This window comes from Herpailurus yagouaroundi, unplaced genomic scaffold (assembly GCF_014898765.1).
Source record: "Herpailurus yagouaroundi ecotype Mexico unplaced genomic scaffold, PumYag 162, whole genome shotgun sequence".
Classification (NCBI taxonomy): Eukaryota; Metazoa; Chordata; class Mammalia; order Carnivora; family Felidae; genus Herpailurus; species Herpailurus yagouaroundi.
The window spans coordinates 71,381,282-71,400,039 of record NW_024412403.1 but is presented as its reverse complement, the minus strand read 5'-3'; the positions used below and the strand labels follow the sequence as shown (position 1 = coordinate 71,400,039).

The window sequence follows — 18,758 nt, the reverse complement described above, 5'->3', positions numbered from 1 at the left end:
ATATATATATATATATATATATATATATATATATATATATATATATTCTCTTGAGACAGAGCACGAGCAGAGAGAGAGAGGGAGACACAGGATCCTAAGTAGGCTCCAGGCTCTAAGCTGTCAGCACAGAGTCCCACATGGGGCTCGAACTCATGAACCACGAGATCATGACCCGAGTCAAAGTCAGATGCTTAACCCACTGAACCACCCAGGTGCCCCTTAAATATTTTTTTCAAAGATAAAATCATGACTTTCAGGCAAATATAAAATATACATGGACCAAAGATTTTTTTTTTAACTAATTAATTAATGGAGGAGCCAGTAAGATGTACCTAGTTCCTGGTGAAGCAATTTCATAAATAAATGTAAGGATAAGATTGCTGTTACAAAATTGGTTAATGTCTTACAGGATAAGAAACTGAATCTTTTGGATTGTCTGTTCCACTGGACAGAAGCTATTTGCATCTCTGCTGGGAAAAAAAAATCTATAAATGGACAGTAACTTCATAAAGTCTGGGACATTTAACACGTTTAATCAATAGTAAACAATGAGTAGAACTAAGTACATTCACCTAGCCAGTCCTTGGGTAGCCTTTGTTCCATATGACATTGAAAGGATTTGCTGCCCACTTTTTTTTTTCTTATTCTAAATTTCAGGTAATTTTTTTTTTTTTAAATAATAGTGACCTACAAAGAAGTGGAGAAAAAACTGGGGTTTGCGTTAGTGCCTTTCTTAGGCTCTGCGAGGGGACCCCCTGTGTGCTTCTATTCTGTTTAGCTCTTGAATAACTCAGACAGAGAAGTCCAGAGTGCTCTTTGGCCCCGAGTCCCATCTCCCTCCTTCTCATCTTAGTCACTACTGACTGGCATTTGTGCTCCCCTCTGGGTGATGGTAGAGACGTAGATGAGAAGAAATGGGGCCAGAGGCAGAGGGCATGGCCAGGAAGGGCTCGCTGACCCCTCCCCCATGTTGGTTCCCAGGTGCTGAGCCCTGATGAGGGTGGGTGCAACCCTCAGTGCTGGGCGGGTCTGACCCACGGGTTCCTGATTCTCTGTTCTCTTGCCAACTCTTCTCACCTTGCTTGCCTGTCAGTGTGTCGCAGGGGCCATGTACATCACCGGCTTTGCTGAGTCCATCTCCGATTTGCTGAGCCTCAGGAGTATCTGGGCCGTGCGAGGAATTTCGGTGGTGGTGCATCTGGCCTTGCTGGGGATTAACCTAGCAGGTGTCAAATGGATAATCCGCCTCCAGCTGCTGCTGCTGTTCCTGCTGGCCGTGTCCACACTGGACTTCGTGGTGGGCTCTTTCACACACCTGGACCCAGGTAAGCCTTTGGGAGTTGAGTGGATGGGGTCTTCTAGGGGTCTGCACTGCTTTCTAGATGTGTGTAGGTGTGAGTTTGCAGGACTCCCTCCCCATAAGCTTTGCCTACCAGGAGTGTGCTGTTCCTGGAGCAGGTGAGTGGGTGTATCTTGGCTGCAGAGGCCCGAAAGCCCCTCCTCACATAGGCATTTTCATTTAGCATATTTTTCACATTCCTTTTTATTTTCTTTCTGTTAAAAAAAAAATAGGAACATTTAAAACAAAGAATAAAGTAGAACTGGACTAGATAAAGATTAAATTCATTAACAGTGATTGGGAGAGTGGGCAGGAAATAGATTTGAAAGTAGGTAAGAAGATAGATTTCAATTTTGTGTGTCATATTTTATTTCTTTTGTTTCACTTATTTATTTATTTTTTTAAATTTTTTCTTAACGTTTATTTGTTATTTTTGAGACAGAGAGAGACAGAGCATGAACAGGGGAGGGGTAGAGAGAGAGGGAGACACAGAATCTGAAACAGGCTCCAGGCTCTGAGCTGTCAGCACAGAGCCCGACACAGGGCTCGAACTCACGGACCGTGAGATCATGACCTGAGCTGAAGTCGGACGCTTAACCGACTGAGCCACCCAGGCGCCCCTATTTTTTATTTTAGAGACAGAGAGAGAGAGCTTGCACATGCACACATGCGTGCTGGTGGGGGAGGGGCAGAGGGAGAGGGAGAGAGAGAGAGAATCTCAAGTAGGCTTTATGCCCAGCATGGAGCTTGACATGGGGCTCAAGCCCACAAACCGTGAGATTGTGACCTGAGCCGAAGTCAGGAGTCGGACGCTTAACTGACTGTGCCACCCAGGCGCCCCTCTTTTGTGTTAAAAGGACTTGATGCAAATATTACAAATGCTACCAACTGTCATTTGTGGGAGATGGGAACAGATATAGGTTGATCACCTATAGTTTCTTTAATAGTACATTTTCTTTCAAAATAAGAACATAAGTCCATTAACTAAGCTTAAAGAAGGAGAATAAACAGCAGGTGTATTCTGGACCATTTGGAAATGGTGTCACATGTTGGTAACGGATGGACCACTGTTTAACCCTGGGTTTTCCTGGGCCTGGAGGATGCTTGGCAGCTATAATCCCCAATCCTTATGCTTTGAGTGGGATGCTGTTGCCCACAGTGTCTGTAAGGGTATAGCTTTGTGGTCTGGGTTGGTTTGGCATCAGAAGTCTTTGTTCCTCTCCAGAGTACAGGGCTGTTCATGGGTGCCTTAGAAAAAAGATAACTGCCTGATATTTCACACTTTGGGGACTCTGGCTTTTTATGGCAACAGTGGCCAGGCATCTACATTGGAATCTGGATAGGGAAAGGGAAATGGGGCCATCCTCTATGATAGAAAAGAGAAGAAAAGAAACAGACCTGCAGCACAAGTGCCTGTGATGGTGGGGGCGAGCGCCTGTTTTGTGCCAGGCCTGGTGCTTAGCACTGCACATGACTTAGCTCGTGGAATCCTTACCATAACCCATGAGAGAAGAACAGTTATACCCATTTTACAGATGAGGAAACTGGGGATTATATCACTCATGGTGATCCGTGGCAGAGCTGGGAATGAAACTGGATCTATTCACATATGTAGTCGTGCTGTTTCCTAGGTAGGAAATGAGAGAAGAACAGTTATACCCATTTTACAGATGAGGAAACTGGGGAGTATATCACTCATGGTGATCCGTGGCAGAGCTGGGAATGAAACTGGATCTATTCACATATGTAGTCGCGCTGTTTCCTAGGTAGGAAGCGATGTCTGTTTTTACACCACCAGCTGCCTTTTGGTGATAATAGCTCTGCTTTCCCCGTGAGGGCTGCCCTCGCGTGTTCTAAATAGTGTCTTTCATAAAGATGTTGGTTGCGAGAAGTTCAGAATTCAGTTGGTACACGCTACCCTGGCCTTATTTTTCATATGTTCAAATTCTTCTGTTGGAAAATAGCCTCTCCCCTGAGCTCCCTGAGTGCCCCCTGCACTCTGACATCCTGATCCCTGCCCCAGAACCTCCAGACTGCCCATGACCCAGCATCTAAAGGGTTAAGCCCTGTGCAGGAGGGCTGCCCCAGGACCCGCTCCAATGTTAAGAGCCAATGCAGTGTCCAAACCGATCACTTGGCGCCTGGGCCTTGCAGCTTGCTAAACACTTGGAGCATCTCCATCGCAGGGGAGGAATGATTTGTTTCCTGGCCTTGCACCAACTGCAGAGACAAGCCCACATCCGGAGGGAGACCTGCTGGCTGTTTGGCTGTAAAACTAACTGTCAGTGGGGGCGAGGGGGTCCACTCCAGTCTCCCATTCCTGGGTGCTTTCTCCCTCCATCAGCGTGGTTGCTGAAAAAGCTTAATTAATTAAATTGCAGGTTGATGCTTCTAGCCTCTTTGAAACCTCACTAGGCCGATGTGTTTTCCTTCTTCTCGATTAGAAGCTATCTTGGCTGCTCTTCTGTTACTCCAAGTATTTCTCCTTCTTTCTGGTCAGTGCATTAGCAGGGTGTAGTGTGAAGTGAAATTTATTTTCAATCATTTCCATGGCAACTGGCCCCTCTCAAATCTGTTTTTGGTATCACTGATGTTTTATATGGGCTACTTTCTTTGCAGTTAAAAATCCAAACTAAAACTAGATCATAAACCTTCAGAATGCATTTAGCAGAATGATTTCAGCCCTTTGGAAAAACGACATGCACATAGACATTTGAAAAAAGGCTGGAAAAAGGACTGGAAGGAACTATACCTAAGTGTCAGCAGTGGCTGTCTTTCTGCTGAGGTTATGGGTGGCGGCGTTATCCTTTTCCATCAATTGGTTAGTGCTACTTAAAAAAGGCATTTCTGGGGCGCCTGGGTGGCGCAGTCGGTTAAGCGTCCGACTTCAGCCAGGTCACGATCTCGCGGTCCGTGAGTTCGAGCCCCGCGTCGGGCTCTGGGCTGAAGGCTCAGAGCCTGGAGCCTGTTTCCGATTCTGTGTCTCCCTCTCTCTCTGCCCCTCCCCCGTTCATGCTCTGTCTCTCTCTGTCCCAAAAATAAATAAACGTTGAAAAAAAAATTAAAAAAAAAAAAGGCATTTCTCCTTTTCCATCAGTTGGTTAGTGCTACTTAAAAAATTAATAGACTGTATTTTTTTAAGTTGATTTATTTATTTATTTTGAGAAAGGGGTGTGCAGAGAGAGAAAGGGAGACAGAATCCCAAGCAGGCTCCACACTGTCAGCACAGAGCCTATCAAGGGGCTCAATCTCATGAACTGTGAGATCACAACCTGAGAGCCAAAACCAAGAGTCAGATGCTTAACTGACTGAGCCACCCAGGTGCCCCTAATAGACTGAATTTTTTAGGGCAGTTTTAGGTTTATGGAAAATTGAGCAGATGGTGCAGAGGTCCCCATATCTTTTCCCTCTCCTTTCCCCACTTCCGTTCCCCCCTCTTATCAATATCTCTCATTACTGTGGCATGTTCATTACAAGTGATGAACCAATGTTGATACCTTATTGGTACCTGAAGTCCATGGTTTAGAGTAGGATTCACCCTTTGTGTTGTGCAGTTCTGTGAGCTCTTACAATAATAATGTGTATCCACCATTACAGTGTCGTAGAGAATAGTTTTAAGGTGTCAGAAATTCCTGTGCTCCACTTGTTCATTCCTCCTTCCTCCCACCCTTGAACTCTTGACAACCACTGATCTTACTCTTTCCCTCTCTTGTTTTGCCTTTCCTAGAGTTGGAATCATATGGTATGTAGCCTTTTCAGACTCACTTCTTTCACTAAGCAAATGCATTCAAGGGTTCTCTGTGCCTTTTTGTGACTCGCTAGTTCATGCCTTTTTGTCACTGAATATTTCATTGTGTAGTTGTAACTCAGTTTTTTTTTTTTTAATCCATTCACCTAATTAAAGGACATTTTGGTTGATTCCATCTTTTGGCAATTATGAATAAAATGTCTGTAAACATTTGTGTGCAGGTTTTGTTGAAGATACAGCTTTTTAACCCATTTGAATAAATACCTAGGAGCACGAATGCTGGGTCATACAGTAAGACTATGTTTACCTCTCTAAGAAACTGCCAAACTGCCTTCCCAAATGGCTGTGCCATTTTGTATCCCCACCAGCAGCTGGTGAGAGTTCCTGTTGCTCCACATTGTCACCAGTGTTTGGTGTTGTCAGTGTGTTGGATGTTAAACACTCTGATATGTATCTCTCTCTAATAGTAGCATCTCGTTATTTGAATTTGAAATTCAGTAATCACATATAATATTAAGCATCTTTTCATATGTTTATTTGATATCTGTATGTCATCTTTGGTGAGGTGTCTGTTCAGGTCTTTTGACCATTTTTTAATCTGGTTGTTTTCTTATTGCTGAGTTTTAAGAATTCTGTGTATATTTTGGACACAAACCCTTTATCACATGTAGGTCTTGTAAATATTTTCTCCCGGTCCATGGCTTATCTTTTTATTCTTAAAATAAATTTTTTTAATGTTTATTTTTGAGAGGCAGAGAGAGCACAAGCTGCGGGAGGGGCAGAGAGAGAGGGAGACGCAGAATCCGAAGCAGGGTCCAGGCGCTGAGCTGTCAGCATGGAGCCTAATGTGGGGCTTAAACTCACAAGCTGTGAGATCATGACCTGAGCCAAAGTCAGACACTTAACTGACTGAGCCAGGACTTTCCTTATATATAATTCTATATTGATAGATATAGAATTCTATATTGATAGTCTCTTTACGTTTAATACTTTATTTTTATAAAGTTTTTATTAATATATATATATATAATTCTATATTGATAGTCTTTTTACATTTAATACTTTATTTTTTAAAGTTTTTATTAATTTATTTTGAGAGAGAGAGCAGGGGAGGGGCAGAGAGAGAGAGAGGAAGAGAGAGAAAGAATCCCAAGCAGACTCAGCGCTGTCAGCCTGGAGCCCCACGTGGCGCTCAAACTCACAAATTGTAAGATCATTACCTGAGCCAAAATCAAGAGTCGGACGCTTAACCGACTGAGCCACCCAGGTGCCCCATCTTTTTATTCTTTTAACAATGTCTTTTGCTGAGCTGAAGTTTTTAATTGTCATGAAATCTAACATCAATATTTTTCTTTCATGGATCATGCTTTTGGTGTTGTACCTAGAAAACTCATGATTAAATCAAAGGTCATGTAGATTGTCTCCTATGTTATCTTCTAGACTTTTTACAGTTTTGTGTTTTACGTTTAAATCTGTAATCTGTTTTGAGTCAATTTTGTGTACTGTGTAAGGTCAATGTCCAGATTTGCTTTTGCATGTGCCTGCCCTGGTGTTGCACCATTTTTTAAAAGACCACGCTGCCTTTGCTCCTTTGTCAGAGATCTGTTGACTGTATCTGTGTGTGTCTATTTCTGGGCTCCCTGCTCTGTTCTAGTGCTCTTTGCTTGTTCTCCAATACCACACTGGCTTGGTTATTGCTACTTTCTAGGGAGGGCTGGGGTTGGCTGGTGTCAGACCTGCAACTTTGTCCATTTTCTTTTGTGTTATGTTTAAAATCAGGGAAGGGATGTTTTAAAAATACACTTAAGCCTAACTTTATTTCTGTCTCTTTATTTAAATATAAAAGACTAACTAGAAAAAAATCTAAACAGTCCTGGAATGTATAAAGTAAGAACGTGGAAAGTAAGACCACACTTCATTTTCACACCTCTGCCCTCCCCAGGGAGCTTGGTACAGGCATTCCTTATATACTGCTGTCAAATACATCACCCCAAAAGTTAGTGGCATAAGACAACAATCAACATTTATTATTTCTTGCCTTTTCTGTGGGCTAGGAACTTAGCTACGGCATTGCTGGTGGTTCTGGCTCAAGGTTTCTCATGAGGCTCAGTCAGACGTCAGCAGGGGCAGCAGCTGCCTAAAAGCTTGACCAGGGCTGGAGGAGCTGGCTGGCAAGTTGGGGTTGGTTTTTGGAGGGAGGCCTCCCTCCTCCTCCATGTTGTCCTTTCCTGAAAGCTGCTTACGTGTCCCCAAGTCATGCGGTGGCCAGCCTCCCTGAGAGCAATCAGAGGGAACAAGAAGGAGAGAGAGCGCACGCTCTGTCCTTCACATGATCTAGCTTCAGAAGTCACAGAGCCCTACTTCCGCCATAGTCTCTTTGTTAGAAGTGAATCACTTAGTTCGGTCCTCTTCAAAGGGAGGGAAATTAGTTTCTATAATTTTGAATGGAGACGTGTCAAAGAATTTGAAGACACACTTTAAACCATAACAGTTCATTTTAAAATCAGAAAAAAAAAATTTAAGTACACTTAAGTGAAATTATATTTCCCCTTTATTTCAGAGACAAATGTTTTATAAGAATTTTAAAAATATTGAAATATAAAATAAAAAGTGGAAGTTCCCTCCCCTACTCTCTTCTTCTGCTCCTGCTCCCCAGAGGGAGATTGGTAAATATCTTTCCAGTCTATTTTCAAGTGCATGTGCATGTACATAAACACATATAACATAGTTCTTTGTAAAAATGTGCTTAAATTCTGTTGTTCTACTATTTTTCCTCTTTTTTTTTTAATGTTTATTTATTTTTGAGAAAGACAGAGACAGAATGCGAGTGGGTTAGGGGCAGAGTGAGAGGGAGACACAGAATCCAAAGCAGGCTCCAGGCTCTGAGCTGTCAGCACAGAGCCCGACGCGGGACTCAAACTCACGAGCCATGAGATCATGACCTGAGCTGAAGTCGGACACTTAACCGACTGAGCCACCCAGGCGCCCTGCTATTTTTCCTCTTGTACTCAATAATATATTATGGACATCATGACTGTAATGTCAGTACATTTGGGATTCCCTCATTCTTTTTTTGACACTTAAATAGTATTCCATATAATAAGCTGAAAATACTTTATATTTAAACATTTGTTTATTGATGGATATTTAGTTTTTTTCTAGTTTGTTGCTACTAGAAGTATTGCTGACATGAATATCGTTGTGCAAAATTTAAAGCTTATTTCTATAGGATCAAGGGTTGAAAATAGAATTAATAGGACAAAGCTCAAGAATATTTTAAATTTTGATAGGTTCTGGGGCATCTGGGTGGCTCAGTCAGTTAAGTGTCCAACTTTGGCTCAGGTCATGATCTCGCAGTCTGTGAGTTTGAGCCCTGTGTAGGGCTCTGTGCTGACAGCTCAGAGCCTGGAGCCTGCTTTGGATTCTGTGTCTCCCTCTGTCTCTGCCCCTCCCCCATTCTGTCTCTCTCTCAAAAATAAACATTAAAAGATTTTTTTTAAATTTTATTATGTGCTGCCAAACTGGCTTCTCATAAAGTTGTTCCATTTTGAACTCTCACTGACAGTGTGTAAGAGTTATTGATTCCCCGTACCCTGAACAATATTGGATATGTTCATTTTTTTAAATTTCTGGCAAGAAATGATGGGCAAAAATTGTGCTCGTTTAAAAAAAATTAATTTTTCTGAAATCATTAATGAGAATTATTTTATTCATATTTTTATTGCCATTTATATTTATTTTTTTTGAATTATTTATAATCTTTCCCTATTGTTCCTTTGTGCTATCTTCCTTTTCAATGATTTGTAACTCATCTACCTTCACAATTGATTCAAAATAAAACAAATACCTGGTTAGCTTTTATTAGTGCTAGACAGTGTTTGTTGTATATGTTGAAAAGTTTTTTCTAATATGTCATTTGTTCTTTTAAAATTAATTTTTATGTGTAGTTAAAGTAATACATATACATAAAGATACTCATTTTTGAGCCAAATTGCATACTCTGATTGCTTTCTTGTTTGTATATCTTCAGCTTCTCCTGAAACTAAGCTTACTCTATGTCTTAGTTCCTGGGGCTGCCTTAACAAACCACCGCAAACTGGGTGGCTTAAAGCAACAGAAATATAGCAGCTCATGGTTCTCGAGGCCAGAGGTGGAAGAGCGAGGTGTTGGAGGGGCACACCCCCTCCCAAGTCTCTAGAGGAGAACACTTCCTAGTCTCTTCCAGCTTCTGGTGGCTCCTGGTGTTCCTTGGCTGGTGGCCACATTGCTCCCACCTTTGCCTCTGTGGTCACATGGCCTTCTCCTCCTCTTGCCTCTCCTCTGTGAGAAACTCAGGAGGACAACTTGTCACTGGAAATGGTCCAGTTTGGATAATCCGAGATGATCCCATCTGGAGATCCTTAACTTAATTATATCTGCAAAGACCTATTTCCCAAATAAGGCCACATTCACAAGTTTCTAGGGTTAGTGTGTGGGCATATCTTGTTAGGGTCCACAATTCAATCCACTATGCTCTATTTTTTTCATTTGCTTTATTTTCTAGCTTAAAAAATTTTTTTTTAGTGTTTATTTATTTTTGAGAGAAAGAGAGAGAGAAGTAGACAGATAGACCATGAGTGGGGTAAGGGCAGAGAGAGAGGGAGACACAGAATCCAAAGCAGGCTCCAGGCTCCATGCTGTCAGCACAGAGCCTGACATGGGGCTCGAACCTATGAACCATGAGATCATGATGTGAGCCGAAGTCAGATGCTTAACCAACCGAGCCACCCAGGCACCCCTCTAGTTTTTTTAAATCACCGTTATAAAAATATCCATAGAGTTTTATTTTTATTTTATTTTTTATTTTTTTGATGTTTGTTTATTTTTGAGAAAGAGAGGGAGACAGAGCACAAGTCGGGGGGGGGGGCGGGCAGAGAGAGAGGGAGACACAGAATCTGAAGCAGGCTCCAGGCTCTGAGCTGTGAGCACAGAGCCCGATGAGGAGCTTGAACCCACAAACTGTGAGATCATGACCTGAACTAGACATGAGCACCTAATCGACTGAGCCACCCAGGAGCCCCATCCATAGAGCTTTTAAATATGTATAGGCATTTTCCCCAATTCTCTCTATGTTACATTTTCTCTTGGAAACCCCATCCTGACCTTCCTTCTGGATGGATGATATCAGGCCAGGATCACAGCTGTTGTTTGGTACTTGCCCTCACTTCTCCCAGGTGCTGTCCCTACTGTCTGGATCCCAAATCATCCTCTTCTGTCTAGGATGGAAAATGTCACTTTGGTAGGAGTGACTGGTAGGAGATATAAAAATCTAGGCTGAAAATCACTTCCCATAGAATTTTGAAGTCATTGCTCTACCTTCTGGCATTCAGCAGCATCCAGGAGTTTGGTGCTATTTGGATTTCTGCTCCTGGTAAGTGACCTCTTTCTCTCCTTCAAGTGCTTCAGAACCTTCCCTTTTCCCTTGAGGTTCTAAGATTTCATGATGAAAATTGCTATTTGTTGACCTGGGGCACTTTCGAGCTGGAATTTTCAAATTATTTCTTTGACAATTTCTTCCCCTTTGTTTTTTCTCTCTTTTTTAATTTTTAATTTTTTCCTTGAATTCTGAATACTCGGATATTAGAGCTCCTGGCTTGAACCTCCTGTTATTATTATTATTTTCATCTTCTCTCTTCTCTAGCATATTCCTTTTTTTCCATCTGTATGGGAGAGTTCTTCAACTTTATTTCTAATGTAGTAAATTTTTCGTTTTGACCAGCCTTAATTTCCAAGAGCTCTTTGTTGTTCTTTGATAATTTGAGAATCTTGTTTCATGAATATAATATCTCATTTTGATTCTTTTAGGCTATAACTTATAGGAGTTTTTTTTTTCTTGTCAAATTTTCTTCTGCTCTCAACATTATCTGTTTTTTTCTGCATTTCCTTATTTCTATTATCTTGTTTTGTTCTCTGTGTTAAGTGATGCAAGCTTTCTTCAATGTCTGGTAGTCCCTGGCTGTTCATTCTTTTTTTTTTCTTTTTTCTTTTTTAAAGTTTATTTATTTTGAGAGAGAGAGACAGAGACAGAGAGAGAATGAGTGGGGAAGGGGCAGGGAGGGACTCCGAAGCAGGCTTAGTGCCCAGTGTGGAGCCTGACACAGGGCTCAATCCTATAACTGGGAGATCATGACCTGAGTGAAATCAAGAGTCTGACACTCAACCAGCTAAGCCACCCAGGTGCCCCTGTTCATTCATTCATTCATTATTTATTTATTTATTTATTTATTTATTTATTTTAAAAGTTTATTTATTTGTTTTGAGAGAGAGTGTGCACACACATGCACCTGTGCGCACAATGTTGGGGAAGGGTGAGGGGCAGAGAGAGAAGGAGAGAGAGAATCCCAGGCAGACTCCTTACTGTCAACACGGAGCCCGTCTTGGGGCTCTCATGAACCATGAGAACATGACCTGAGCCAAAACCAAGAGTTGGGATGCTCAACTGACCGACTGAGCCACCCAGGTGCCCCCATTCATTTTTAATAAGGAGGCACTGGTCAGCCATTGGAAGGTCTATGTAGTGGAGGTGGCAGTTGTGGTGGGAGGCTTCACTGTGGGGTGATGGTGTGGCACACTGGGCTGTTTCACCCAAGTCTCCCAAATGTGAGTTTCTGTAGGTCTTTCCTCTGGTACAGTTAGTGTCTTCCAGAGAACTCTCCAGTCTCCTGCCTCGGACAAGCCTGGCTGCCACAGTGCTGGGAACAGGGCAGAGGAACAGGGCTGGCAGACTCATGGTCAGGGTGCAGACTTTCATTTAGTCCGGTGTCTTTCACCTGGTGCATCCTTCCCTGCACTCAGGCTCCTATGTCACACCTCATCCTGCATCTCAAGCCACTATGTCGTGTCTCTCATTTCGTCTCCATGCTGCCTATAAAAATGGATCTTACTCTTCATCTCCATTTCCTCACTTCTTGACTCCTTGGCCTGCAAGCAGTCAGCACAGGCCCCTCTCTCTCTCCCCATCTCCCATCCTGTCTCTTCCAAAACAGCATCCTTGCACAAGGCTCTGTGGAGACACAGCTACATTACTGTAAAAAGCTAAATAGCACGGCAACTTAATTTAAACAAGGCCCTCTCAAACATTTGTTTGGCTTAAGGCTCCTAAAATGCCATTTTGTTGGATTATATTTTCATTTATGTAAGATGTGTGTCATGCCAAAACGATTTTATTGCCATAGAAGTCAGGCAAATATAGATAAAATACATTTTAGAAAATAAAGTGACATGTGGCACATTTTAATTCTATGTTCTGCATTTAAAAATGAAATTATGCATCTCCAAGCTTAACTTTTTGGTTATCTAGGAAGATGGCTGCTTTGCATGGGTCTGTAGTCTCCTCCAGTCCACTTCACATGCTCTGCTCTGCTCTGCTCTGCTCTGCCTGGGTACACTGCCATCCGTGGGAGGGGGCTGTTGCTCAGTGCACGGCTTGGGCAGGCACAGGTTCATGTGCTGAGTCTGGTGGGTGGGATCTGGGTCCGCCTATGCCCAGCTGTAAGGCCAGCTTGCTGTTACGAGCTATTAAAAGATCAAGGGTCAGGCATGGCTGACTCTGCCATCTGCTGAAAATGCTGTACTTGAGGTCCCAATGACCTCTTGGTCTTTAAATCCAGAACATTTGCTCATTTCTTATACCTGACCCCCTTGCACCACTGACCACTGTCTCAGTCCACTCAGGCTGCTATAACAAAATACCCTAGACCGGGTGGCTTATAAACAATGGACATTTATTTTTCACAGTTCTGGAGGCTGGAAATCCAAAATCAAGGCACTGGCAGATGTAATGTCTTGCAAGGGCCTGCTTCCTAGTTTGTAGAAGGCTGTCCTCTCACTGTGTCCTCATGTGACCAGAGGGCAAGGAAACTTTCTGAGGCCTCCTTTATAAGGGCACTGATCCCATTCAAGAAGACTCCACCCTCATGACCTAATCACATCCCAAAGGCCCACCTCCACATACCATCGCACTGAGGATTAGGCTTCAACATATGAATTTGGAGGGGAGGGTACACAAACCTTCAGACTACGGCAACCACCTGTGCTGACTGGAATCAGTCTCTTCCCATTTCTTCTTCAACACAATGCTGCCTTGACTCTTTTCTGAGTCTTCTTGTCCTGGACACAGGCAGGGGACCACGGGTCCGTTGTCAGCGCTGCTTTTCTCTGTGCTGTCTTCTTCAGAGGGATCCTGCCAGCACCACTGCTGCTGTCGTCTGCTTCCTCAGCTTTCTTGGATGGAGCTCCCATGTCACCACCTGCCATTCCATTTCTCCCTGGATGTCTGAGCATCACCTTGAATTAGAAGCAAAACTGAAGTCTTGCATTTTTTCCTCTTCCCTTTATTTATCTTCTCCTCCTCACCCCCTAGCCAAAACAAAACAAAACAAAACAAAACAAAACAAAACAAAACAAAACAAAACACCTGAAAAAAACTCAATAAGCAAATAATTAGGTCATCTCCCAAATGTCTACACCATCTCCCCATGCCTGGAAAGCTGGAGTGAACTTTTATTTCTCTGTGTAGCTTAAACCTTCCTACCCTTTTCAAACCAACAATTCTCCCTTTAGATCAGCAGAGGCCACTTCTTATGTGGGGCACTTAGATGATTTCCAGATCTGAATTTATCCTTCCAGGAACTTCCTTTTGGTTGATTCTACCCATCTCCTATGGGCAACCAACCCTCCTGTACACTGAAGCCAGATTACTTTTCCTAAAACCATGCTTTGCTTAGGTTACTCTCCAGCTTAAACATTTCCAGCGGCCTTCTATTGCCTATAGGACAGAGTCCAAACCTAGTGGGTTTGTATTAACTGAGTTTCACGGGCTAGCCCCAAATTACTTGTTTGGTTGCATCTCCAACTCTGCACCTTCCTGCACCCTCTTCTCCCAGAAATATCTTCACTCACTGAGTCATAAATACATATGAATACAGCCCTGTTCCTACATCTAGAATTCTCTCTACATATTCCGTTTGACATAGGTGCTCTCTCTTGGATGAAATAGTAGGAATTGTATATGAAGAATATGGTCTGAAATCTGGAAGCCTCTGGTGGTCTTGAGCAAGGTTACCTGTTCTGAGCCTTGGTTTTCTCATTGGCAAAAGTGAGGATAAAAGTGTTTACGACACCGGATTGCATTTTTGATTGTGTGGTGGGGCGGGCAGCCACAGCGGTGTGCTCAGGCCCCCCGGGGTTTTTAACGAGGGCATTGGAGACTCTGGTTCCTCATTAAAAGTTTTAAAAAATGTACTGATGAAATATTTCAAATATACAGGAAATAATGTAACAGATTCTCATCTACCCATCCCCCAAATTTAATGGATGATATTTTGCCAGTTTTGTTTCAGAACTCTCTTAAAAATAAAAACGTGTAAAGTGTTACAGGTACAATTTAAGTAGTACTTTGGTCCACTCCCTTTTCTCCCCCCGGCGACCACCATCCTGAGTCTGATATTTGTCCCTCCCGTGTGTTTTTATTTTTCTAACATATGTAGATACCACCGTTGATCTCTATTATTGTTTAGTCTTTGAAAGTTTTACACACATTTTATCATACCATATGGACCCACTCACCTGGTAAATATTTAAATAGTGTGGATGATTGAATGATTTTGCAGTTTGCTTTTCCCATATTTTTGAGATTTGTTCACGGTAGGTCATGCCTTGCCATTTCTTTCATTTTAACTCTTACGGTGTCCCGGGAGACCCAGACAAGTAAACAGTTATTAAGTGACAAGTCCTGGGACAAGGATTTTGGGGTGGGGGGACTCCCAGTCCAGCCTGAGTCAGGGAAGGTTTTCCAGAGCAGATTCCTGCTGAGCTCTGAGTGCTAAAGGAGTACAGGATTTAGCCAGAGGAAGAAGAGAAGGAAGCACATCTTGCAGTTCATGCAAAGACCCAGGAGCCTGCTGTGCTTGGGAAAATGAGAGAGCCCCGAGTGGCACGTGTGAAGAGGAGCCTGCAGAGCACGTGGAGCCAGCTCCTGAAAGCCTGGGCTGTCACGCTTAGGGGCCTGGGCTTTGTCTTGGGGCAGTGGGAAATGTGACATAAGTTTTCCATTTTAGAAAACTGCTCTGGCCACGGTATGGAAAACCAGTGGCTTGGGGTAGGGGTGGAGGACGGAGGCAGGAAACTTATTTGAGAGGCTGTTGCAGTGATCTGGGAAAGCAGTGATGCTCCAGAGCCTCTGGAGACAGGAAAGGGGGCAGGTTAAAGACAGATGAAATGGCAGGGTGGGATGTAGAGATGAGGCAGAGTGGAGCGACGTGGCTGACTGGCTGATGGCTTCGCGCTACTGGGATCTGGGAGGAATCTGGCAGGAATAGATGTGGGGGAGAGAGAGAGGTCAGCATAAGAGTTCAAGTGAGGTCCAAGTGGAGACGACTAGAAGGCAGCGATGTGTGGTGGCCGAGGGCTCCCAGGGGCAGTCAGGCCTGGAGATGAAGCACCGGGATGGGCTGGCGCTTGGGGACAGCATGCCGATTTTGAAGCCAATAGCACCACACTTATACTAAGATGGAATTTAATTCACAGAAGAGGCTTTTTTTTTTTTTCACTTTTCCGTATTAAACAACAACAAATCCTCTCTGATAGAATTCCTAACATACAAAGCAGGTATCCTAAAGATTAATATTCTTTACCAAAGAACATACCCCATAATCTCTTCCGACGAGTTTCCTGGTCCATTCAGGATATAACAAACACGTGAATGTTTTGGCTGCTTCCCTGGAGCTTGCAATCAGCCTGCACTTGGGGTACTGAGGACAAGGCTTGTGGTGTCCCTGGGATGCACGGTGCCCGGCATATAGTAGTTCAGTAAATATTTGCGCAGGAATGCGCACACTAAGGGAAAGATGGTGATGCAGACTGCGACCTCTTCTGGTGCCAGCAGGTGCAGATGGCACATCTGTGCCCCCACTCTGGAACATCTTCCCTAAGGCCCCTTTTTCTTCCTGAGATGAAGACAGTGGCCCAGCTACCATCATGACTCTGTAGCATCATCTTCCCAGCCACGTGTCTTCCTGAGCCTTCCTTGTGGGCTCCTTTCCCCCTGTGGTGGGAGGGCGTCTCTGTATAGCTTTGCTGGGAAGGGTTTTCCAAAGCCTGGGAGCAAGGCCTGCCTGGAAGGCCTTGCAGTGCCCCAGGTGGCCTCTGTGTGGAGTCGTGATTCTGGCTGTTTGTTTTCTGGCCTCTGAGGGCCAGGGAGCCTTGTCCCAGGGTAGCTCGCTCAGTCTTTCCTCTCTGCCCACAGAGGTACTAGGAGGAAGCACGACTCCTTTGTGTAGAATGGTCTATGGTATCCTGGCATTGGCATTTTACCTACACGGTGGTCAAGTAGGTGATGCTGTACTGAAAGCTTTCACACCCACCATCTCATGAGACCCTCACAGATAAGGAGGCTGGGCCGGGTTATTTTCTCCATCTCACAGGTGCAAGAACCCAGAGAAGCGAAGTAAGTTCTGAGAAGCCAGGCCTCGGAACTCAGCCCTCCCTGGTCCAGCAGAGTGGAATAGAGTCTTCTTGGAATAACCGATGACCCAGCCTCTATCTCTGGGGGTCTCAACGCTGCCTGCACATTAGAAGTGACAGGGGAGCCCCACCCCATACCAAGTCACCCAGCACCGATGGGCGGGACCTACTGGGCTGTATTTTCTAACTTTCCAGGTGATTCTACTGTACACCCAGGGTCGAGAACCCCTGTCTGGCCCCCTGCTCATACAGCATCTGCTTTGCTGTCTAACACAAACTCAGTGGAGTAAGAGCCAGACAGTGGTGAGGCCACGTGTCATACTGCTGAGACTGGCAGAATCCTGGAGACAAGACCAAAGAATTCATTGCCCTAAGAGGGGGCTCAGGACAGAGACTGGCTCCTCCTTCCTCTGCCTGTCTCATTTGGCTAGCACTCAGCTAAGGGCCCTATGTGTCACAAAACCTGCTTATTCGTGTGTATGGATGTATGTGGGAAAATTATAACGAGTGCCAACTTTATGTCAGGCACTTTACAAATATTATTCTTTAAAAAATTTGTTTCTTAATGTTTGTTTATCTCTGAGAGAGAGAGAGAGAGAGAGGGAGGAGTGTGAGCGGGGGAGGGGCAGAGAGAAGGAGACACAGAATCCGAAGCAGGCTCCAGGCTCTGAGCTGGCAGCATAGAGCCCGATGTGGGGCTCGAACTCGCAAACTATGAGATCATGACCTGAGCCAAAGTCAGACACTCAACCGACTGAGCCACCCAGGTGTTCCCATATATCGTTCTAATTAAACCTTAAAGCAACCTAGTGATATGGGTGGGATGGTTATTCCCATTTTACAGACAAGAACATTGAAGCCCTGAGATGTTATGCAACTTTCCTAAGATTGCATAGTAAGCGGCTTAGCCGAAATTGGAACCCAGAGCTCCTGACTCTAAAGCACTATTCCATGGTGGTCTGGCATGCCCTTGAACAAGGGTGATGGAGCCATTCTCCTCCACCAAATCCTTTACTGCTCACCTTCTCCTTTAGATCAAGGGCATCTGAGAACCTGTTAGTCTCGGCTGGGCCTTCCCATACATGATCAGAGATATTATGGGTCAGCGCTTGAAGGGGAAGCAGGAACGAGACAGAGGACTATGAGGCTAGGTGAGGAGCCAGAACCAGGTACTGAAGTGGCTAAAACATGGTTCCCGAATCCCTCCGGCACTGTGGGAATAGACAAGGTCAGCTGACCAGGATCCAATTCAGGGCAGGGCATGATGTCAATCAGGATAGGACCTGGTGCTCCTTCCTGGGTCCTCAGGCCCCATTCCTCTTCCTGGAGAATGCAGGGGTGAGGCCTGGCTCCCAGACTGCTCAGCCCTCAGTCCTCCATATTGTTGGTCTCAGGCAGTCTGACTCCAGCAGAGGTGAGAGTTTCTGCACTTTCTTAGGTGACTCCTTGGAAAGTTTTGCTAATTCAGAAAGGAACAGGACCACAGGACCCCTAGTGGGGACAGCCGACCATCTGCTGGAATTTGTGGCCATGGTAAAAGGGATGGGAAGCAGCCCTCTTTTAGATTTTTCCTATCTTCTTTTCCTTTCTTTTCCTTTCTCTCCATCCCTTTCTGACTCCTTCCCCCCCACCCCCTTCATATCCTGGTTTCCTACTCTGAACTTCTCTCTTTCCCTCTACCGCTATTCATGGCTGGATCCTTTGAATGGGCTACTATACTGGGGTTTCTGGCTCAGCCTGGGGTCCTCATTACTGCCCTAATCCCCCTTTGCAAAACACATATTTTGCCATGATGGATAAAAGTTAGTTGCTATCCAGTTAAAGACTTGCTCCATTGTAGACTGGTAATGAGCAGGCTTTGAAGGCTTTTTGCAGACTCAGGCGGTGTTGATGATTTAGGCTTGAAAGGTTTATTCACGCACCAGATCAGAGCTCAACAGGTATGCCAATTAGCACGGCCAACCTTCCAATTGGTTGTGACAAGATGTGTCCTTGGGACCAGAGAGTGGACCTAATTTCTGGAAGCCATATTGTTGTGCTCAGGGAGAGATGAGGCCCAGGAGGTGGGGCTGGGGCTGCATCACCTACTGCCCAGTCCCCTACCCAAACCCTCCGTTGCCTTGTTTGTCATGTTATCTTCGGGACTCTACTGGTGGGAGTGCAGAGAGG

At 44.4% G+C, this 18,758-nt stretch overlaps 1 protein-coding gene across 1 annotated transcript in view; it reads left to right on the top strand.

Moving 5' to 3' along the window:
* SLC12A8 (solute carrier family 12 member 8) overlaps positions 1-18,758 on the top strand; it is a 143,587-nt gene that overhangs the window by 39,143 nt on the left and 85,686 nt on the right. Inside the window, exon 5 of the mRNA XM_040484777.1 lies at positions 1,094-1,325. Coding sequence (XP_040340711.1) covers positions 1,094-1,325 — 232 coding nt within the window. The remainder of the gene's footprint in view (positions 1-1,093; positions 1,326-18,758) is intronic.